Here is a 23,028-nt window from a genome sequence, read left to right as displayed (position 1 = left end):
GTCTGCGAAGTCGCACAGGGCCAGAAGAAGGGGTGCAGCAGCACAAGCAGCAGGCAGGGCAGGGCCGGCCCGGGCCCGGTAGGCATTGTTGAAGTTGCCAGGCAGGTCGGACGGAGGGAGCCACGGCGTCGCGCTCCCCTGCGCTTGGTTCGTGTCACGCTGCTGCTTTGCCCCACAAACCGTGACTGCCACGCTCACAAGGCCTCGCCTCTCCGTTGCTTGCTTGCGTTCTGCTGCGTTGCTGCGTATGCTACAACTTTTCAATTTCACTCTGCCCCTCCGCTGGATAATGGTCCTCACGTCCCCAGTCCCGGCTACAGCTTGCCTTTTGTCGTGCTCGCTCTCGCTGCTGCCCTGATCCTCTCCCCCCTCTCCCCCCTCCCCTTTGCACCACCTTCTGCTGCTCGTTTTCAAAATTGGCGTGCAATTGGCTTGTCATAATTGCGAGGTCCTGTCGAGGGTTTTACGAAGTGTAGTGGTACGAAGAAGGTGCGTGTGAACGGCACCACGAGAGTGCGAGAGAGAGAGGGAGAAGGAGAGAATAACTCGCCGGTGACGATGAATTCGTGGTGCAGCTGAGTGATGTGGGAGATGGCTTTGGAGGTTCTGGAGGCAGATTGGGGCTTTTCTAGGCGCGAGTTGATTCAATGAGCCGTATCTTGGTGTGGAAAAAATTCGCAAAATTTTGTGAGGTTTGGGTCTTGTTGGACGGTGGATAATTGGTGTATTTTATTATATTTTTTTTCTTTGTGTTGGAGGAATAGAGGCGTGGCAAAAGTGGAGGGTTGGTGATCGAAGAAGCCCTGAATTGAGGTCGCGTTAGGGGTTTTGTTTGAGTTTTGGTCTGGTAGGAAGCATGGCGGAGAACAAAGCTGTCATGGAGCGGGTTGCAGGTGCAATCGATGCTATGATACAGCTGTCGGAAAAAATAAATGATGCTAACGCCATTTTGGCAGACGAGGATGGCGATGCGTCTAAAGCGTCCGCCTCGTTTCTCAGCGTGGTTGCTCTTGGTAATGTGGTACGTGTCTCACAAAGTTTCCATGTATGTCCTACGAGCTGATAGTGACGATCAGCCGGTTTATGAGCGAGTTCCAGTGGCGATTAGGTTAAGTTTAGGTGGTGTTCACGACGTTACCAGCTTTTATAGGTTTGGTGTCTCGGAACCTTTGTTGTGAAATTTGATGCAAGGTCGAGGTTGAATAGGAGCATTCAGGCCGGGCAGCTGGTGATGTGATTCTACGAGCTTACCACAATCGCAGTTGGGACTTCAGTGTTAACATCTGGTCTATCTTATTCACTCCCCTTGCAAATACATCAATTCACACGGATTTGTAGCGTGGAAAGTCTAGCGAAAGAATGACCAGTCCTCACTCAGGGAAACACAAGGCATGCTCGAGACGTACGGTGATCCTGTCATGCACATGCACATTAAGGGAACGTTCACAGTGTATTTGAAGAAGCCTCTGCCACGTTTGCACTGCTGGTCCGTCATACACAAGACTGGGAAATGGCGAGGTCACTTATAGCCGGAAGAATCGCTGTAATAATAGTGAAAGTTGATCGGATCCCATGGTCGGGTAATGTCTATTTTTGAATTTTCTGAGGAATTTATGCGTCATTGTGAAACGTCACCTATCAAAGAATTCAGAAGGGGGTTTCGAATGAGCTATGACCAGGAGGTTATGCACATTGAGCACGGCCGTGATACAGTTTTTCCTATTTTTAACCTTAAATATGTGGCGACAGTTTTTTGACACATAAGAGGGGAATCGAGAGTTGGGCAACTTTAGTTCGATCAATCCATTCCAAAGTGGATATAAACCTTTCTAGCTGAAACACCCGACGCTCCCAAATCTTTCGTGCTGGTATCATTGCACGACTCTTCACGAGGCTAATTTCCTGGAACAGTAGAATTATCAAACTTTGTCGCGATTGAAGGTTCGACGATTCAAAATGCACCAGTGAAATCGCGCAAGTGTGCCTCACTACTCTATGATAAATGCGTTGTTATGTCACTCTTGTTAGCAGTTCGCGAAGGTGGAGGAATGTGAGGTTTTTAAAAGGGAACGCCTTTACTATGATTCAACAGTGAACGCCTTTTTTCTTCTGTTTTTTCCCCGCTCCCCGAGTGGTTTGTTTTGTTTGTTGTAGATACCTTTGAAATTGGAGAAATGGTGCTATTCATACTTATTTTCTGTGGTATTTGTTGTCTAATTCCAGAGTGCGGGGAAGTCAGCAGTGTTGAATAGCCTCATTGGTCACCCAGTTTTGGTTAGTGTGCTTTGTTACTCTTTGATCGACAGCTCAATTGTGCTCATTTCATTCTGACTTTGATAGAATAATCTAGGGAAGCATACAATTGATCAGGTTATCATGTGTTTTTCGAAATTGTTTACATTCGAGAACAGTATTGAGACGATACACCTCGCAAGGTTATTTCCGCGTGTGTTCCAATCTGCCAAGTGCAAATACAGCTCTTGAATTGCAACCATCCTGTCTTGTGAATTGCAGCCAACAGGAGAAAATGGAGCGACCAGAGCTCCTATTATTCTTGATATGGAGCGAGATAAGTCTGGTAGCAGCAGAGGATTGGCGGTTGTATTGGATGGAAGAACGCAAAATGTCTCAGCAGGTGAGTAGTATAGTTTGAGGGTTTTCGCGAATCTTGCTGTTATGTGATTGATATACCTCTCCGCAAGTATCTATTACAACATAGGGTTAGATTTGGTGGCGGCCCGATTGACCTTTTTTTACTTGTTTTTTTATGAATTTTTAATTTGTTTTTACACATGATGGCTTTGTACAGGTGATGTGCGGCACTCATTGCAAGGGAGGTTAAAAAATGTAACCGCCTCTCAGGGGAGGTCTGAAGGAATTCGGTTGACACTTCGCTCAGCTTCTAGTAAGTAGCTTGTTCTTGCACATCTTCGTAACTGATTTCAGTTGATAACTGTAGTTTTTACTTAGTAATACATTTTTATGTTGATATCAATCGGCAACTTATGTATGATTTTCAATCGACTCCATTGTGGATTGCAAATTTGGTCTGTAGACTGATACCAGTCCATTCTACTGTCAAGTTTCACTCAAATTGTAATTGTATTCAATTTTTTCAAACTTTTGTTGGTTAGGATCTCTTGAATATTTTATTTTTTATTTCTTCTCACTGGTGTTAGTTGTGTTGTTTTGTGTATAGCGCCACCACTGAAGCTGATTGACCTTCCTGGACTTGACCCAAGATCGTCGACTGATGATTCTCCTGTAAGTTGTTTTGCTATAATTGCTACTGGATCAAAAGGCTGCGACATATACAAATGTGATTACGGGCTCGTTCAGCTGAGTTGGTTTTATAAAAGCAATGCAGTTTTCTCATCTACATTTGTAGTGAATTATTTTGGGGTACCAGTTATGTTTCATTAATACATATAAATCTCCATGCAGGCTCATGACCATGCGGCAAACAATGATGCCATATTACTTATTGTGATACCAGCAACGTCATGTCGCGAAGTTGCTGCTTCTAAGGCTTTGAAGTTAGCTCAAGAACTGGACTCTGATGGTCCGCGGTCATGCCTAATTTCTTTTGAATTTACAATATCAGCTTGTCAAATTCCTTTCTGCTTTAGTTTTGGATTAGCTAACCTTCAAAGTTTGGTTAGAAGTGACTTACTTTCTCTATGCAGCGTCTAGTAACATTGAGATGGACTTACCGACCGATTCTTTATGTGCTGCAGGATCAAGGACTGTGGGTGTGATTAGCAAAGTCGACCAAGCAGCCTCGGATCCAAGAAGCTTAGCTGCTGTAAATGCACTCATATCTGGTCAAGGCCCCCCTTCTACTGCGGACATACCCTGGGTTGCACTGATTGGCCATTCTGTTTCCATTTCAACAGCACATTCGAATGGTGAAGACTCTTTAGATACTGCTTGGAGGGCTGAAATGGAATCATTAAAGTCTATTTTAAATGGAGCACCACCGACTAAGCTAGGACGGATATCTTTGGTTGAGACCTTGTCCCACCAAATCCGAAACCGTCTGAAACAGAGACTTCCAAATATATTATCTAGGTACGACTAGCTATTCAAAAACTTGATCCGTTAGGTCTTGGTGTTACGCAAGCCGAAGTACGCACCCGAAGGTTGTTTGAATTTTGAATTGGTTGGCTAAAGTTCATGTTAGCGGTGGTATCTATTGTTGGTACGTCCTTATTCGCTAGTTTGTCGATGGGTCATGTTAGAATGAAGCTAGCTTTGCTATAAAATCTGCTCGATTAAGTTAAAATGTTTAGGGTCTAATGTTAAGAGTGTGTAATGCTGACTACTTAAAGGACGAAGATGATGTTGTCGTGTAGATTTAGTCATAGCTGTAGCACTAAAGAATCATGTGAAGCCCCGTTGTGTTTTTATTCATGTTTCTAAATTTGTGAAACCTTACCCTAATACATGTTTTGCAGCTTACCCAGAGAGTTGAAACGTTGCTGTTGTTTTGTCTGAATACACTTGATTGAGTTCCATTGAACAGGCTTGAGGGGAAGTCACAAGTTGTTGAGCAAGAAATAGCTAGACTGGGAGAACAAAGGGTGCAAACTTCAGAAGGGACGCGTGCAATCGCATTGGAGCTGTGTCGAGAGTTTGAGGATATGTTTTTGCAACACATCAATACCGGGGAGGTATGCTGCTTCTTGGAGTCATCATTGTTTGCGAACAAAAAACTTCGTGTTATTCCCCTCACCTTTTTTTTGACGAAGTCTTCAAAATATTTCAAAGCGAAGATCTAAAGTTAAGGAGCAGTTGAAAGTTATTGGGTGTACTTGATCGACATTTTTTTCGTGAATTTTCACTTGTCGAATTGATATCAGGTAAAGAATCATATTACCCCTAAAGTTTACGTTTGTTGTTAAGTTCTGGCTTAATTATTTCTTTTGTCCTCATAGGGTCAAGGGTGGAGAGTGGTGTCAAGCTTTGAAGGTGTGCTGCCCAAAAGGATTAAGAATCTACCGCTTGACCAGATGTTTGAGATCAGCAGCGTTAAGAAGGTAGTTGACATGTCTGAATTAAGTTTTGCGTTTGGCAGTGAATTCGAACATCTAATCTCTCTTCATATTTCGGGTGCTCCTAAAAGTGCTTTCATGCTTTCCTCACCACTATAAGACTGATTAGTTTAATTCTTCAATTGTTATTGTCTGAAACAGCTGGTTCTTCAAGCAGATGGCTATCAACCATACCTTTTGTCACCAGAAAAGGGTTTAAGAGCACTTGTAAGGAAGGCATTAGAGTTGGCAAAAGATCCAGCGAAGGCTTGCGTGGATGAGGTGTGTTCAGTTACTATCTTTCGTCCCTTATAGGACTGTTTTTGCAGGGAACCGTCAAGTTAATCGTTGTGGTTTCGATGAGATCAAGACTCGAGAGTTTTGAGCTGCAAACCACAATGTAGATTAAGTTTTTGATCAAGGATGGCTTGGCATGCAAGATTATTTGCTAATTGCCTATTAACTGCTGAATCTTTTTTTCAGGTTCACCGTATTCTTATTGATATAGTATCTGCTGCTGCAAATGGGACTCCGGGGCTAGCAAGATATCCACCTCTGAAGAGAGAGGTTTGTACAATTTCGGTTCCTTCGTAGTATCTGCTTCGATAAATGTGGTACATTATAGTGTGTTGGGCTAAAATTATTCAATGATTCTTTGAGGCTATGCGTTTGCAGATTGTTGCCATTGCCAGTTCAGCGCTGGACGAATACAGGGTTGAATCAAAGAAAATGGTTGTTGCTCTTGTTGACATGGAGCGTGCATTTATCCCACCTCAACATTTTGTTAGACTTGTCCAACGCAGGTATATCTCGACTTACTTGGTGCTTCATCTACTCCCAAGATATTAGTAAAGATTGGAGATATTCAGTAACGGTCTAGAGCTACACTGTTTGGATTCAGCACTTTTGTTCACATAACTTAAAATACAAAGTATCTATCTTCTGTGGCCACCAGTGTGCACCGGCACATGTGAAGTATACTTGGATAGCACCAGTGTGAACTTGCTGTGAACATTGCCGAGTGGTAAAGCTCTAATTTTTATTTGCACAATATCTGTTGTTCTCGAAGATCGAAAATTACAAATCGTATCTTTTCTCATTCAGCATTACTTAATCAAAGAACTTAGTAAATATTTCTATGCTACAAACCCACGAGCTTTGTCACGGTTTTGTTCCTTCCTGAAAAGCTCTTGCACAAGCAGGATGGATAGATTACGACGAGAGGACGATGTAAAGGGTCGGCAGACAAAAAAGGCTCAAGACGCTGAGCAGTCATTGTTGAGCAAGGTGCACTTGGGTCCTCAAAACTACAGAATGGATGCCATGTGCAGTATCAATAGTTTAGAGTCGGTTGTTGTCTAGTTGGTAGTTTACTTCACAATGGTGTATGAATGTCATGACTATTTGGGATTCCACATGATTGCATACGTTTTTCAATCACTCCGAGTTGGTTCTTATCAAGTTCTACATCGTGATCATTTCATGTCACAATCTTAGCTTTCGATTTGTTTAAGAAGTGAATACTTAATACCAATTGAAGAAATAAATGATTTAGCTAGTCCTCTTTTTCGATGTTATCATGTAGCATGATATTTGGTGTTCAAAGTAGCAGGTTTTACCGTACTATTCTCCACCGATTTTCATGTTATCTAAATATAGTTATGGATTACTTCTACAGGCAACAGTCCCAACCAATGTTGGAGGAACTTTGAAGGATGCCAAGAAAGCTGAGGAAGCAAAGAAAGAGAGCACGGATGCACCGTCAACCTTGCAGATAGTGGGAGATAATGCTGCAGGTAATTTTTCCTTCTGGCATAATTTGCTGTGTGTCTCTTGTGGTAGTAAGCTTGTACCATCGTAAATATTTACGTATAGCCGGTTGTTGCTCCTTTATGAGTTTGACATGCATGTGTGCTCTAATTTCTGCGCAGGTTATCTTCTAAAACAAAGTGAGAAGAATGAGTGGACTAAGCGGTGGTTTGTTCTCAATGAAAAAACTTGCAAGGTGAAAACTACTTAGCATTAGAATTGCAAGTTATCATGTGCCCGTTAGATTTGTAATCTTGCTCTCTAATGACCTTGGATGTAATAGTTTTTATTCGTTTTTGGTGTTAAGTAACTAAAATGCTATATGTGGCTTTTCTCATTTGCAGCTTGCATACACGCAAAAGCCCGAGGAAAGGGCTTTCCGAGGAGTGATTGCCTTGGAAGAATGTATCCTTGAGGATGGTCCTGATAATAAGGAGAATGGAGCAGAGGATGCAAATGCTAAATCATCAAAGAGTAAAAAGGCTAATGGGACAGCAGAAAAAGATGAGCCAACTTCTAGCCTGATTTTCAGAGTCAGTCATAAAGTGGCTTACAAGACGGTTCTAAAAGGTATTACCTTCAGTTTGAGTTTCAGTTGTGAAACTGGTCAAAGATTACATATATCTGGTTTGGTGGTATCATGCTTGAATTTTATGTAGTACATCGTAAGAAACTAATTTGGTTGGATAGAAAAGCAATGTAATATCTCAATGATTCCAACTTGGTGGGCGACATTGAAAAACTGTGGCAAATAGATCTGCTCTGTTTCGATGTTCTATTGCTTTATTGGTTCATGATGCTTTTTCACAACTAAGCTAGGCTTGCCTGATCATTTGTTCTTCATTACTTGCTATGTAGATACACCTAGTATTATTTGAAGGATTTTAGAACTTATTAGATGGTCAGTTCTAACAGCTGTTTGTTATATTGGCAGCGAGTCATTCGCTTGTAGTGAAAGCTGAGAACATGGCTGAGAAGCTGGACTGGATGGCAAGGATTAGAGCCTGTATCGAGGCTAAGGGAGGGTCCTCCGAAGATCCTGTCAGGTCTTCAAAAGATTCTCTTAGGTCCTCAAAAGACTCTGAGAGCAATGTAATAACAAGATCTACTTATGATGGCCCTGTAAGTAAATTATGTGGAACCAAGAATTGCTCTTCTGATTTAAGACAATTTGTTCAAGCATTGGTTGGTGTTACGCTTCTTAATACAAATATACATTGCTGATCGTAGGATACATCGACAGTTTTGAGGAAACCAATAGATCCAGAGGAGGATTTGAGACTCATGGCTCAAGAAGTTCGAGATTATGTGGAGGCTGTGCTTAACAGTTTGTCTGCAAATGTTCCGAAGGTAAAATCTTTGCCTCACGTTCTAGAGCTTTTTGCTTACCCTTGCATGCATGGTGAAGATTATCATGTCTAACTTGAACTTATATGGTGTAAGCATGAAAGTACGACGATTGTGTACTAACTCTTACAGCTAGTTGCGGTCGTGGATTGGAGGCTGTCACTGATGCTGGTAAAGTGTTGTTAGAGTCTAGTGAGTATGAGGTTAGGCTTGTGGAAGATACACATGTTGCGCAGAACTATTGATTGGTCAAGTTTCCGTTTCATTGGTTTTGTGGCTTTGCTTTTTAACAACTTCAACACTATGCTTCACATTTCAGGCAGTGGTCCTTTGTCAAGTGGAGAGGGCCAAGGATGCTATGCTAAATCACCTTTATAGCTCCATCAGGTACATGTTACTTTAATCTGAGACTTTTAATTTAAGAAAATTCGGTGGTTTTTTTATATTGTTTGTTTGTTTGTGGGGGTTTTGATTTTGTTTCGTTTTCAAAAATATATTTTTACTTTTCCACTTGATGTGGGTAAAAATCAATCTCTAAATGCGCGAGTTTACGTTTTCATTGACCTCTGTGCAACAGTTCGCAAGAATCAAACAGGATTGAAGAACTATTACAAGAAGATCAAGAGGTTAAAGCTCGGCGTGAGAAAGCTCTTAGGCAAGCGGCAGCATTATCCAAGTTGACCAGGCAACTAAGTCTTCAGGAAGCTCGCACGGCTGCGGTGACCGGTTATGGGGATGCCTGTAAGTTTTAATCCACCTACTTGGTTGATATTTCTTGTTTTTCGGCTACAAATTATGTACAACCTTTCATCTGCATCTTTTGCATCTGAAATGGGTTTTGTTCTGTTAACAGCGGATTCGACGGCAGGTGGCATGCCTGACGCAGAGGAATGGCGTGTAGCCTTTGATCGAGCAGGATCCTCTCGGTCCAGCTACTCTAGTTCACCTTCGCGGTCATCTAGAGCTCCCTCTCCCTCTATGAATGGACGACCTTCGTCACGCAACAGCAACTACAGCGATGGTGATGAAAATGTGGATGTGGGTAGTAGTCGCCGCATACCTGGGCGGCGAGCACCGCCGCCGCCACCCCCACCTGGTGCTTCATCAATGTATAGATATTAAAGGTTACGAGACAAACTTGCATGATCTCTTTGCTCACTTCGGTTTTTTACTTTTCAGTTATTGTGCAGATTGATAGGTTCATTAATTCCTATTGAATGTTTCACTAGTTTACAACTTCGATTTGAAAACATCATGTGCCGTAAGCACGTTAATTACGCTTGCTCTGTGCATGTTATTGACGCTTGCAAAATCTTTTTAGTTAATATTAGGCTGAGCCATTAATACCTGAATGTGTTATCAAGTTGTTTCAGCAGATTTGAACTCTTCGTGTTTCAACTTTGCAGCATCTATTTCTAGATATGCGATTATTATTTTGTGTAACAATTTTGAGCCCTGGTTGATCACAGCGATTGCTGGGGAAAACTTTTGTTATTTCGATCTCGCTAATATATTTCATTGTGTCATGAATTTGTTTATTAAATCAAAGAATTTAAACATAATCCAAGAATTTATAATACAATAGAAGTACGTCTGTCTGGTAAAGTTATTAAAAATCATGCCAAAATCACTAAAAAACCAAAAACTATAATCAATGTGTTATATTTAAATTATGTGAAAAACATTGCAGTCTAAAAGATACAAATACATAATTAATAATATAGAATTCAATTGGATCTTTTTCATTTGTTTGTAAAATTCGTAAGATAAGAACTGTCTTGTCACACCTGCGAGTGTAAAATATTAGTAGGAGTTTATTGTTTAAAATGGTTTTCTAAACTTCTATAAGACGATTTTATCAAAAATTAGTTTTTATCAACTTATCATGCATACATTTATACAAAAAAAAAAAAAAAAAAAAATCAAAATCAAAATCAAAATCAAAATCAAAATGTAACGAAGATTCTAAAATGATATTATTTTTTAAAATTAAGAAAAAAATAAAAAGATTAGCTATATTATTTATAACTTTTAAAAAATATTCTAAACATATATTAGCTAATTACTTTCAAAATATTGTATTTAAGGTAGAATTTTTGTATGTTTGATAATGTAATTGTAAATAATTTTGAATACGACTTACAAAATACATGTTGTAAAAAATCCAGTTTCTATTAAAATTACCAGTAGTTTTAATACGTTTGTTAGAGTTTTTCATTACCCTTGAGATATAATATTAGTATCATACTTTAAACATGTCATTCAATAGTACATACTGAAATTATTTAAATGCTAGATATATATAATAACAAAATTAATTCTGGTCGTCCATGCTATTGCATCCCCTTGAATTTAGATATAACTTTTTTTTTTGAAGAATATTGTAATCACTTTAAATTTATTTTGTTGTCATTAAAATAAATCATAAGAAATGAAGCAACACAAATTTCTCTCTTTTGTCCATTCCAAAAATCAATATGCTTGTAAATAAATAAAACTACAACATTGCTCATAAAAAATGTCACTTATTCTAAATATATGAGAATTTAAAATATGACTTAAATATGACTTAATTTGAATATGAAATAACAAAAATAACTCAAGTTATAAATTTTAATTTTGATATGTTACATGTTTAATGTGTGGCAACTACTAACTTGGAACATGTCTTCTACAATTAATAAATTAGTACATACAACACAAGATTGATTAGAATTTCGAGATCAATATAGAGTTGAGAATTTACATTTATATTTACACTTTTTAGATGTGGATATAAATTAATAAAAAGTCGACATATTCCAAGTGTGTATAGAATTCAATTTCTTCATTTCTACTATAGTATATAATTATATTATATATTATACTATATATACTAGATAGTATTTTTAAATTACTTTAAAAAAAGGTTTAAATAAGCATAAGTCACCATAAATTATTAAACTTAAATTTGTGTTTATCATGTTAAGTGACAAGTTTTTATAATTAAGTTTTTTTTTTTAAATGTATGTGTATTTTTCAATGTTTGTATGTGTGTGTATATATGTATACATACATACATACATACATACATACATATATGTATATATTAAATAATGTCTATTAAAAATAAATTTTTACCACATAAAGATTTTTATTAAAGTTTCAAATAAATATAAAAATATAATATTAATCTACATATTGTTTAATTAAATTTGACTTAAATAAATCATGATATAACACAAAAAATTAAGTAAATTTTTTGTGAAAAAAAAACTTTAGAAATATACATATTCAGCGGTACTTTTAAATTCTCTCTCTCTCTCTCTCTCGCTATCTATCTATCTATCTATCTATTTGTACAAATTTTACAAGCAAAGTAAATAAACATGTACATGAAACATCAAACAGTAAAATCTTTGTACCATTTTTAAAAGTAAAATTTTTAACAGTAAAATCCCAATAACTTTAGTGTGATTGCACTTTGTATGAAAATTTAATTATGACAAAGAATTGTCTTCTAAGATATCCTTTGAATATAAGACATTAAACACCATCTTGTTGATATATTTTTGATAGCTCTTTTGATTTTTTAATAAACTTGTAAATCTTCTAGATTTTGTACTATAAACATTTAGTCTTGAAAAATAAAAAATGATAAATTATTACTTTCGAAAAATCAACATAGATAGTTTTTATAATCAAGTTCATTGACAAATGTATATCAACTATATATATATAGAGAGAGAGAGTACTCATTTGAATTTTCTTTCAAAAAACAATACATAAAAGAAAGGGTTTCCAGAATAGAAGTAATCAAATAAGGGGTAATCAAAAGAGCACATCAAAAAGAATAAGAAACTAAAAACGATAAAACTCCATGTCATAAGATTTTTAAAAGATATTAGTTTTTAGCTGTCATTAAAAAAATCCAAACAAAATATCCCAAACGTAAATTTAATATTTATTTTAAAATGGGGGCACTAATAAACATAACCGAAGAAAATGGGCCCCGGAAAATCACGCATTTAAAGTTTGCGTGATGTCGTTGGCCGCAACCGAAGCAGGAGGCTCGGCCACTCAGACCCAACGAAGATGGTACCGATTCTGAACGATCGTCCACAATCGTCGACGTTCCTCCGTCGGTAGCCAACGCTTCGTCAAGCACGGACTGCGGCGTTGGTCTGCAGCTCTCTTTGCTCCCCGCGGGAGAGCGAGCGAGCTCCGCAGTGAAAATTCCCCCAAGATGGTTGAATCTGTGCGGTTTTTGGGCGCATGGGTTCGTTAGGATTTTCGATGCGTAGAGCTTACCCGCACGCAACTTCGGTATAGGAATTTGGAGATCTAGATCTAGAGGTTTGGGTTGTGGGGATCGAGAAGTTGGAGGTGCGAGCTGGAGGGTTGTGTACAAAGCGAAGCACGTTTGCGTAGAGCGTCGCTTGCTGGTCGAGTAAGCAGCTTAGAAATCGTGTAGAGTCTGTGCAGAATCGTGCAGGATTGGCTTGGCTACATTGCGCGAAGAGAAGTGCAGAACAGTGAGGTTTGTGAATCGGTGGGTTTTTGGAAGAATCGGGGGCCAGTTGATCTATTAAATTGTGTGGTGGGAGCGGACTTTTCTTGTCTATTTACCTTGTAAGCCTCCTTTGAACCTTGGTTCCGGTGCGTTGCTCGGTGGATTGTATTGTAGAAGTGAGAATTTAACGTAACGTCGGAGGGTTTGGGCTATGGCGGTAGGATGTGGTCTGGAGGGTCTGTAGTATCAAAGAAATTGCAGGTTAATATCCGTAGCTTATTCTTTTGTTAATTTTTTTGAATAAGCTGGTCCAGTTGTGCATCAGGAATTTTTGTCGTAAGACTGGTGGTAGATGGTGGTCTGCACTTTGGGGGACTTGCTGGGAATCCGCATGATATGGTTCAATCCTGGTGTAACAGGCGGGTGGGGGGGGGGGATGTTGTGCAAATGATATAGAGGAAGCGGGGGGAGTTTCACAGCTTATTTTGGAGTGATCAGTGAAGGATCAGGTCAGAATGGAATTACCTGCAGACGCTAATGATGTTCAAACCTCACATGAACCTCAAGTTCCAGCTGATAATGCTGAGAGGATAGATCAAGTTCTAGAAAAGTCACCAGAGCCTCAAATCGTCGCTGAAGACGAGGAGATGGCAAACCAAAGTGTAGAGAAATCACCTGAAGTTCAAAATTCCGAACAAGTGGCACAAATCTCATCTGAACCCCAAATTGAAACTGAGGAGGTGGTTACACGGCCATCCTTAGAGTCGGTGTGGGAGTCTCTGCAAGCTGCGGAGGCGTCACAGGCTTCTTCATTCGAACTTCGAGATACAGCTCAACAGAAGGGGGGAGTAAGTGAAGGATCACAAATATCACCTGAAGTACAGAGCAAACCTGAAAGCACGGGGAGGAAGCCAAGTGCTTTACGTACTCGACCTAGTACTCGTGCCAAGAGAAGTGTAACTTTCGAGGATGACTTTGAGAAACCAGGGGAGTCACAGGTACAGAAATCTGGAATTAGAAGACAAGCTGGGGAACGGCATCTGAAATTTCTACCTGGATGCTTAGGACTTTTCTTGTCCGTAGCCCTCGCTTCTCTTGTTGTTTACGTTTCCACACCAAATATACCTACGAAACCTGTAAGCAATCATCACTCCCAGACTGTGCTGCTGTCCAGTTAACTTTGTTTCTGTCAAGCTAGCTTTCGCAAGCGATGATTCCATTGCCATACAGATTTTCGAGGAATACTTCTTTAACATGATTGATACAATTTTTTCTTTTTTAAACGATCCTGTGATTATGGTTACCATCTGCTGTTACCATGTTCTTTGCACCACTTTAATGTCTTGTGGTGCACTATTATAATTTGTTTAGTCGATTGGCGGTTGAAAATCTTTTTTTGTGTGTAAATTTCGATGTCATAGGCTTAATATCAGGGGATCAGAAATGTTACGTTTCTCAAAGTTGTCTCTATGCTGTTGACGCAGCAGGATTTCGTATCTCTGTCACCTAACATTTTGCTGAAAATAGTTTTCCGTATTTGTGTCTGCAGCGACTCTGGACAAGTGCGGAATTAGAAGTTCACAATGGAACGAATAACAAGCCTCCTCTACTTTTGAGCATTTTGGGGTAAGGCTTCCCTCTTTCTCCTAAATCTGCCCAATTCAATGTCTATTTAAAGTCATCATAATGTCAAGGTGGTTTGCAGGTATCCTTATTGATTTTATGTGTGCATGAGAATTGCTAGGAGTGTTTTTGATGTCAGTAAAGGTTGGAAGCACTATGGACCTGGGGGCAGCTATCACCACTTCGTGGGAAGGTGCGGAACAATCTTTACTCTCTGAATCCTGTTACTAGTTTTTCAGTATCCTTTTCTTCCTCTTCTTTCAGTGATTGTGCATTGGATATAATAAAAGATCACTATCATAGACTATTTAATCGTTTATGATTTTTTTCCTCACTCATTGCTCGATCTTTTGGCTATTTCACGAGTTTATGTCATCCTGGTGTTGTCTTTCTTTCATATAATTCTCTCATTTGGTTGAATATTCAGAGATGCGTCTCGTGCATTTGTCTCAGGGAATTTTACTGGTAAGCAGCTATCATTATGAAATTATCGTACTAAATTTTGTTCATCACATTGGTAGTTCCTTGGTTCAAAGGTTACTGTAGTTCCTGTTAATCAGAATTGTTAATGCTGAGTATAATCTTGACTCTTATTTTTCTCATGATTGGAGGTGCTCCGAAGTGGTCGTTTCAGTCCGTTTGACTGGTGCAGTCGGTGTGTGTGTTTGGCCAGATGATGGATTGATAGATTCCTTAGAAGGCCTCACATCGTCACAAGTGAGCCGACCTTGAACATATTTTTTCATGTGATTCTTTGGGTTCTATAAAGTTGTCCAGGATCATGTGTTTATATGGTTTTGAACCTGAGATTCATTGGCTATGCTTGCAGATCAAGGCTATTGATGATTGGAGATTGTTCTTTGTGAGCCGTTACATGTAAAACTTCCCATTACTACTCATATAAATAGGGTTGATGATTAATTGTAGTTTTCCGCTATGTTCTGTTAAAACTTTGTATAGATTTGTGTCTATTACTCACGATGTCGCTGTATTTGAAATTGTAACAGCTACTTGGGTAAGCTAGTTGGAACTTTTTATAACAAGGATGGGTTACCAACAAAGAAGCTACACATAGCGCAGAAGAAGATAAAGCAGGCGGCAGAGTTTGAGAAGCAACAAAAGTTAGATGAAGAACAGTTTCCAAATTGCAGCTCTAGGTGGGCGCAAGACGAAGGCGGAGAGGTACACATCTGCAGACAACGTTTTGTAATCCGTTGATTCATACTACATTGAGAACGAGTTCAAGTTCTTGTGCATTCAACAGGCTGACGTTTGTTGTTGAATTACTGAACACAGGTTTGGTGCGATGATGGCAAGTACCCACGCATCATTGAGTTGATTACCCAGGGTCCCAAAATGGGCCCTCCACGGACACGCTGTGCATGCCTGGAGGGTGAGGAGCTCCAGCGCCCAGGCGTGACGGGCTATGACGCGTGCGATCCCCAATCTAGCAAGTGCAATGCATAGTGGGCTGTTACAACTCATGGCAGCTGATAACCACCACGCACAGTCCACACGAAGCGACAGAGCTTCTTTGCATTGTGCCTTTAGAGTTGAATTCTCCTGTGAAACTGGAATTCTAACACTGTAATTGAAGTCTGTGACAAGCTGGTTTGGGACTCTAAACAAACCATCCTGCTCTTGGATGCTGTAGGCTGACAGTATAGTTTCCACCATCCTGAATTGCTAGAAAGATTAAGAGATATCTGGTATTATATTCTTGATACTGCAGCATTTTGAGAAGAGCTGAAGTATGTAGGGGAATATACATCATGCTTGGAGCTGACGGCATAGATTTGAAACTGAGAGGAAATTTGTAGTTCAAAAAGTATATAAAATATGCAGGTAATTGGAATTAAAAGCCGATTGTTTCTTCCACATCTGAAACCTGAGTGCTGGTTGTCCAACTTCCTGGTTTTTGCCCTGTCTGTGCCCATATTTTTCATCCACATCTTTATCTAAATCCACATTCAAGTTGAGTACAACCTCTATTGCAAAAAAACGTGTTTGTTCGTCAAGAAATAATTTGGTGTGATACTCTCAACCTTTCATAAGCTTATAAGGTGCTCCTATTTTGTTAATCATGCATTATATAAGTAAAATGATTTTTTTTAACATTGAGCTAAAAATAGTAAATATGTATATTCAATAAAGTAGTAAGTAGAAAATAGACATATTATTACATCTTATTTTAAACAACTTATGACAGCTCATTTGTAACAGTTTTCAATAACTTGTTACACTTTGTTATCTTTTAGGATTTGTTTTAAGTATTATATTGAAATAATAAAAAAATAGATAATTTTATATTAAATACAAATAACATTTATTAATTTATATATATATTTCAAAAATATAGATTACCTTCTAAACATTGATTTATAACATATTCTAGATCTTTTCATAGAATTACATATACATTACATTTGACAATAATTACAAAACACATTACTGTGATTCTTTTTTAGGACAAAAATTATTTTTACCCTACAATGACGAAAGTAAAAGTATTTAAAAAAATTATATTGATTGAAGTTACATTTTTTCAAAATTTCCTTTTTATTTTTATTTTTTCTTTGTTAGGTTTTTCTGTGTTCAAATATTTCAGTCTATCATATAATCAAATCCAAAAGAACCCAAAATCAGCACTCCAAATCTGACATCAGTTTCATATCCTCACACAAACTCATAGAAACCTGCTTAAAAGTATCATTTTCCTACTATATTTATGTATGTATATATATATATATATATATTTATTTATTTATATGGGAATGTTAAATAGACCCATACTTTTACTAAATAGACCCACATGATGGTTAAGATGGGTGGGTCGATTTAGTAAAAACTTGGATGTATTTAACATTCCCCAATGTAAATATATATATATATATATATATATATGTAGAATATCCGTTCATATATTTTGTCAATTTATTAGTATCGTCTCAAGGATAAGGTAAAAAGCATTAAAAATTTGAGTTTATTCTTTCAGGGCTTCAAAGCAGCAGAAGAATCAATTTAATTGAGGGAGAGAGAGAAGGATGAATCGCGGGCGGGGTTGGGGAAGGGTTCCATGGGCGAGGGTGAGCTGGCAGGTCCATGGGAGGCTAATACATTCAGCGTTTTAGGGTCTATTGGAGCCATTCTCGTTGGCTTCGTTTTGTTGTCGCAATTCCATTTTGAGGGTTTCGTTGTTCGGGGATTTGGTTCAGTGCTGAATGCGGACTCCATTTTGGTGAGAGGACGTGATTTTTGGGGGAAGAATTTGGTTGTGTCTGAGGGAAGAAGAAGGAGATGGCGGCGAAGTTGATTGCGAATTTGATCGTGTTGGGGTCGGGTGTGGTGGTGAGAGCCTTCTCACAGGCTTACCGGCAAGCCATCGTCAACGCGAGCAAGACGGGCGTGGCTCAGGAGACGGTACAGAATATGGCTCACAAGGTGAGTAAGACGATGACGGAGCACGAAGCCAGGCAAATTCTCGGGGTGGCAGAGAATGCGCCGTGGGAGGAAGTGGTGAAGAAGTACGAGATTATGTTTGAGAATAATATGAAGGTCGGGTCGTTTTATCTTCAATCCAAGGTGTTTAGGGCCAAGGAGCACTTGGAGCAATCCAGGCCCCAGGCGGAAGGGCAAGCGCAGGAACAGGGGCCGGGGCAGTGACGTCCTCGTCTCAAACTGCCACCTGTTAGTAGATTGTGCATTGCTTAGTTGCTTCACCTGTGTTTTGGTAGGGTTGTAATGAATCCGAGTGCGAAGACGAACAGGGTAGAGAAGAACTCCCCGTCGTCGAATGTGCCGATGCGGTTACTGTCTTGCTCTTCGATGTCGGAACCATATCCCCTGAGGTCCCATTCTTCCACCTGTTCTATTTGAGCTTAATCATTTAAAATGTTCTTCTGTTTTTTCTTTCCTTTTTCGCGAAGTTAAATAAATTGACCCCTTGATTAGATGAGATTTGCACCTGGCTTCACATTTTCCTGAGACCTGGTGGCATTTTCACCTCACTTGTATCTGGATTTCGTGGAAATCTTGCCAATTAGAGAATTTGCTGCCTAAGTGAAATGAAGGTTTGGCTATACGTTGGAATCATCTGCTATCGGTATACATTTTCTCATGCGGACCGCTTCTCATTTGTAACTCTTTAGCGTGTTGTTTGTTGCATGTTGCAGATTGCTGACTCGGATACAATCGTGACCTGAAGCCATTTTACATTACCACAGCTAGGCTAATAGCTGAATGTTAGCCAGAGTCTAATCTGACATTATTGAATTTTTAGTGTAACCTTGACATGTCCAGTGGCCTGTCGAGTCTTGAGAGCTTTTGTGTAAGCTGTAAATGTAAGAACTTGAAGATATGGGCAATTTATCATCAGTTTCTCTGCGACCATCATGATCTACTGCGAGTGGAAGCATCCTGCGGGGAGCAGTACAGCAGTTTTATTCAATATACTAATATACACATGGATCCATCAGCACCCACAAACTGTATTGCCATCCAGCGGAAGTTCTGTTTCAACCACTGAAATGGGAAGCAGAGCTCTGGAAACTGGTCATTATTCATTGGAAACTTTCCGTATTGGCATGTTGCATGCGTTTTGTGCAGGCTCTGCACCTAATCAACTTATTAGTTGTTCAAGTAGATGTTGATTATGTACTCATAGGTCTGATGGGCTGTGTGCACAACACATACCAGATTATGCTACTTTCAACTTTTCTAATCCAGTAATTTCTTCAAGTACTTCCCATCCAAGGCGCAGCTGACTCGCCGTGGTAATCGTCGACTAAGCTACAATTCTCTGCATAATTGATTGTTCGTTTACCGACACACAAAGAATTCATAATTTTACATTGCATACTCTCATATTTCATCAAAGTAAAAAATTCTTGCCCCTTCGGTGTCGGTACGGCAATAGCCTTGTACTTCTTCGGCACAATTCTAGATTAACTAAAGTCTGTACATATACTTGTCATGAATTGATTAAGGCTTGTGATTACCATCCATTCGTACTACTTTCCTACCAGACATGTTTGGTATTAGCATGTTATTGAACTAAGCTTTAATCCTGATTAGTATAATTGAGCTATTCCAACATTTTAAAATTCTTGTAATCAAAAATAATTTGATAATGGATATTTTAATCCTTTGACTGATTATTTTAAGTAGAATCAAAGCTTGAAGTATATTACATCAAGAACAAATATTAATAGTTTTCTTAATGATTCTTTTAATATTTTACATTTTAAAAGCTATATTGTGCTTTGGTGGGTTGCATTAACATTGTATGAACATAATAACACCTTGTAATTTTTTTATTTTTATAGGTAACATATTTATGAAATACATATTTCGATTTTTCAATCCTAAATTAAAGACAATAATCTACTCAAAAATTGCAAAAATTTTCATAAGTCAAACTTCTAAAACAAATGTCAAAGTGGCTATATCTTATAAACTAAAAACTTGTAGAACAAGTTATTTATAACATTAACATCTTTGGCCTTAAAATAGGTAGTAGGTCAAATCAAAATTGAATAATAAAGATGTCAAAAAATTAGAGATATCCATATAATTCTAAATTCTATACCTTGGAATCCTACAACTTAAAATCCTAAACCTTGAACCAAGAATACCTATATAATTCTAAATCCTAAATAAAAATTAGTCTAAACATAATATTTACAATCACAATGTACATGTAGTCTTTATATAAACTATCTATTTTATTTTCATAGTGTAAAAAATATAAATAAATATTTGGCTTTTACTTTTTATTTTTATCTTATTTATATTGTATAAAAAGAATTTATTGAATAGATAAGTCTTATATTTATATATTTATATATCTATATATATATATATATATATATATATATATACATATTCCTATCAAATATGTATCAAGGACAAGAACTCGATGAAAAAGTAATTCAGACAAGTGAGCCTTTACTCAAAGAAAGGTAACAAATATGTATATTCAAAGAGAAACTGGAATGGCTATTGCCAAAGACTAGAAAACATGAAGACTCTCGAAACTAGACTGGAAACAAGAAAGGAGTTGACAAGAGTGAAGAAGGCTTCATTCTTGTCTCTATATATACTATCTAACTAGGGGCTATGTGGCGATGTTCTATAGGACCTCCAATATGTATTGATTTTGTAGGACACTTGGCTTGAATTACAAGGCAAGTTTTTCTACATGTAGGCCACATTGTTAGCTTGGTCTTCAAGCTAACAACATGTGTGGAACATGGCAAACTTGTTGACCACGTTTCTAATTCAAAAAGTCAATTAAAGACACCTATAAAGTCAAAGCAGTGTCTAAGAAGCTTCTAGAAAGCTTTCATACCAAATACTATAGAATTAACTTACTTTTATCTATTTTTACTTACTTCTACCTATTTATATATGTAATTATTGGCTTACATGCATATGTCCGTGACATTACCCCCCCTTCTAGGCACAAGTTCCACGAGGAGTGGTCATCATATGTTGAGGAAATCTATGATGCGACGAATTATATTCGCCACATACTTTGATCTTTGTTCTTTTCGAAGATGATTGATAGGGCCTCTCAACCATCGATAGTGTCCCATACTAGGGTGGGAAGACCACTCACTTATTTGATCATTGTTGAGGCCTTCATAACTTCCTTTGAATAGAACATTTAGTACACTATTAGGAGTTGTTCCTACCTCTAGTAAAATCACCAAATATTGGGAATCCCTTCTCAAGTCGTGATACCAAACGCGTTCTATCGTGCCATCTATTCGAGGAAGAACATATCGTTCTTGAAGATCTTCATCTCGATTGCGTCATCTTGAAGGTTGTGACAATCGTAATATCTCATCCAATAAGTCAACAAACGAAGGTTCTTGAGTCGTATCTGTTGGTTATTGGTTCTCCATCTCCTAAGCCTCACAACTATAAAGAAGCTACAAATAAGGATTGAAAGTAGAATGTTATCTTGCCCAGATCTTGTTCTTTTTATAAGGAAGATTTTCATCTTGATTTTGATAGATGTCGTCGATGAAAAGCCTCCACCGCCTTTGCTGTATTTGTAAGATTCTTTATTGGCTCCCATGTGCGTTCACTAATATCATATCCGTGCCAATGGACAAGATATTCTAATTTATTTCGGCGCCACCTTGAATCTAAGACTTCTTCCACTTCAAACTCTTCATTATTGTCCACTTCTATAGGAGGAGGTGGAGCTTGTCATCTTCTTGGTATGTCCACTGTCTTGTATGGTTGTCACGGCCATAATCATGTAAGCTAATAATTACATATAGAAATAGGTAGAAGTAAGTAAAAGTAGATAAAAGTAAGTTAATTATATAATATTTAATATGAAAGCTTCCTAGAAACTTCCTAGACGCTGCTTTGACTTCATAGGTGTCTTTAATTGACTTTTTGGATTAGAAACGTAGTCAACAAGTTGGCCATGTGCCACACATGTTGTTAGCTTGAAGATCAAGCTAACTATGTGGCCCATCAATAAAAAAACTTGCCTTGTAAGTCAAGGCATGTGTCCTACAAAGTCAACACATATTGGAGGTCCTATAGAACATCGCCACGTAGCCCCTAGTTAGATAGTATATATAGAGACAAGAGTGAAGGCTTCTTCACTCTTGTCAATTCCTTTCTTGCTTCTAGTCTAGTTTCAAGGGTCTCTAATTTTCTTGTCTTTTGGCAATAGCCATTCCAATTTCTCTTTCAATATATATACTTGTTTATTTATATTTTGTTACGTTGTCATGTTGTAACATGAGTATACAGTGAAAATAAAAAGAAAGGGGAATTTTATTAATATTCAGTTACCTCGAATATTGGGAGCATCGACCAACTCTAGTACAAATACTGAGTGGTCAGATTCAGTCACTCCGTTACAGTCAGCCGGGGCATACTGAAATGCTCCGTTCGATTCCAATAACGGGAATCAGCAGGAAAAGAAGGACCAATTCACACGACGGGTTCGAGGAGCCAATTGGATCCAATTTCGATAATCCAATCCGGGTCCTCTTATCCAATATGAGACCTGAATTGGCCGGTCAACCCAATGCAGTCTAATTACAGGAAATCCAGGTCTTACTACGGGTCTTAGCCAATCTGACGCGAGGACCAATTTGACCCAATTACGGGAACATCCAGGTTACTACGGGCATCTTTCCCAATATAGGACCTGAATTGGTCGGGCGACTCAATGTGGTCCCGATTACGGGGTTCGATTCTGTTTCAGGCTGTCCTGTTCTCTGTGCCATTTCAGGGAACGTTGTTTTCGGTAAATAGATTTCTTAAAGGTAAAAACGGAGGAGAAAGCTTGACGGCGAGAGCCAATTTCGGATCCAAGCTTGAGGTGGGAGCCAATTCCGGATCTAAGACGGAAGATTGAAGAAATTCAGAGGATAAGGTTAGGGGGGATATAGTTTTGAGGGAGGAGGTTTTTTTCTTTCGGGGAATCGGGGAGGAGCTAGTTTTCAAGCTTTTGCAAGATTACCAGTTCGGTTTCATTGGAGGTTTTTGAAGATCAAGGGAATTAGAGAGAGGAGCTTCATGCTTCGGGTCAGGGAAGGAAAGACATAGAATTTGGATTTTTCTTCTTCGTAGAGTTTTGGGAAGACTGAGGCAATCGCTGCTGAAGTCAGTGTTGTAATGGTGAATCGGGATTTTTAAATGAAGTGGGTTTGAATACTCTTGACTGTTTTGTAAAATCGAGTTACGTCT

General features: G+C 38.5%; 3 protein-coding genes across 6 annotated transcripts; all 3 read left to right on the top strand.

The window, feature by feature from the left end:
• The first annotated feature begins 84 nt into the window (after positions 1-84).
• On the top strand, positions 85-9,541 carry LOC112295339 (dynamin-2A). Of its 4 annotated transcripts, none has more exons than XM_090244386.1 (21): positions 85-245; positions 2,224-2,274; positions 2,515-2,635; positions 2,810-2,905; positions 3,200-3,264; positions 3,445-3,562; positions 3,738-4,071; positions 4,526-4,673; positions 4,938-5,039; positions 5,196-5,315; positions 5,517-5,600; positions 5,709-5,836; positions 6,236-6,320; positions 6,712-6,829; positions 6,965-7,038; positions 7,187-7,412; positions 7,777-7,964; positions 8,073-8,192; positions 8,509-8,576; positions 8,767-8,930; positions 9,043-9,541. In XM_090244386.1, exons 3-21 carry the CDS (start codon positions 2,560-2,562, stop codon positions 9,309-9,311), a joined length of 2,583 nt encoding a protein of 860 aa, XP_090100512.1. In that variant the 5' UTR covers positions 85-245; positions 2,224-2,274; positions 2,515-2,559; the 3' UTR covers positions 9,312-9,541. The 4 variants fall into 4 exon arrangements, with proteins under 4 accessions (XP_090100512.1, XP_024402541.1, XP_090100511.1 ...); XM_024546773.3 differs by having other exon boundaries at positions 187-1,021; XM_090244385.1 differs by lacking the exon at positions 85-245 and adding an exon at positions 306-1,941.
• Positions 9,542-12,357: 2,816 nt separating this feature from the next.
• LOC112295627 (membrane-associated progesterone-binding protein 4) lies at positions 12,358-16,182 on the top strand. Its single transcript, XM_024547458.2, has 9 exons — positions 12,358-12,800; positions 13,138-13,817; positions 14,231-14,307; positions 14,426-14,497; positions 14,732-14,769; positions 14,978-15,021; positions 15,134-15,180; positions 15,312-15,486; positions 15,601-16,182. The coding sequence occupies exons 2-9, from the start codon at positions 13,197-13,199 to the stop codon at positions 15,769-15,771; spliced, it is 1,245 nt and encodes a 414-aa protein (XP_024403226.1). The 5' UTR covers positions 12,358-12,800; positions 13,138-13,196; the 3' UTR covers positions 15,772-16,182.
• Positions 16,183-17,461: 1,279 nt separating this feature from the next.
• Positions 17,462-19,044, top strand: LOC112294953 (mitochondrial import inner membrane translocase subunit PAM16 like 2). Its single transcript, XM_024545971.3, has 2 exons — positions 17,462-18,152; positions 18,477-19,044. Exon 1 carries the CDS (start codon positions 17,602-17,604, stop codon positions 17,965-17,967), a length of 366 nt encoding a protein of 121 aa, XP_024401739.1. The 5' UTR covers positions 17,462-17,601; the 3' UTR covers positions 17,968-18,152; positions 18,477-19,044.
• Positions 19,045-23,028: the final 3,984 nt, after the last annotated feature.

Source organism: Physcomitrium patens, chromosome 18 (assembly GCF_059467195.1).
Source record: "Physcomitrium patens ecotype Gransden chromosome 18, ASM5946719v1, whole genome shotgun sequence".
In the NCBI taxonomy this organism is placed as follows: Eukaryota; Viridiplantae; Streptophyta; class Bryopsida; order Funariales; family Funariaceae; genus Physcomitrium; species Physcomitrium patens.
Note: the sequence above shows the minus strand (reverse complement) of the source record. Positions and strands in the feature narration are given on the sequence as shown.

Coding starts and splice junctions, on each gene's coding strand:
- LOC112295627 (XM_024547458.2), top strand. CDS start 13,197: ATGGAATTACCTGCAGACGCTAATGATGTTCAAACCTCACATGAACCT. Junction 14,308..14,425: donor CTACTTTTGAGCATTTTGGG/GTAAGGCTTCCC, acceptor GAGAATTGCTAG/GAGTGTTTTTGATGTCAGTA. Junction 15,181..15,311: donor TTCTTTGTGAGCCGTTACAT/GTAAAACTTCCC, acceptor AAATTGTAACAG/CTACTTGGGTAAGCTAGTTG.
- LOC112294953 (XM_024545971.3), top strand. CDS start 17,602: ATGGCGGCGAAGTTGATTGCGAATTTGATCGTGTTGGGGTCGGGTGTG.
- LOC112295339 (XM_024546773.3), top strand. CDS start 857: ATGGCGGAGAACAAAGCTGTCATGGAGCGGGTTGCAGGTGCAATCGAT. Junction 4,072..4,525: donor CTTCCAAATATATTATCTAG/GTACGACTAGCT, acceptor TCCATTGAACAG/GCTTGAGGGGAAGTCACAAG. Junction 7,965..8,072: donor GATCTACTTATGATGGCCCT/GTAAGTAAATTA, acceptor TGCTGATCGTAG/GATACATCGACAGTTTTGAG.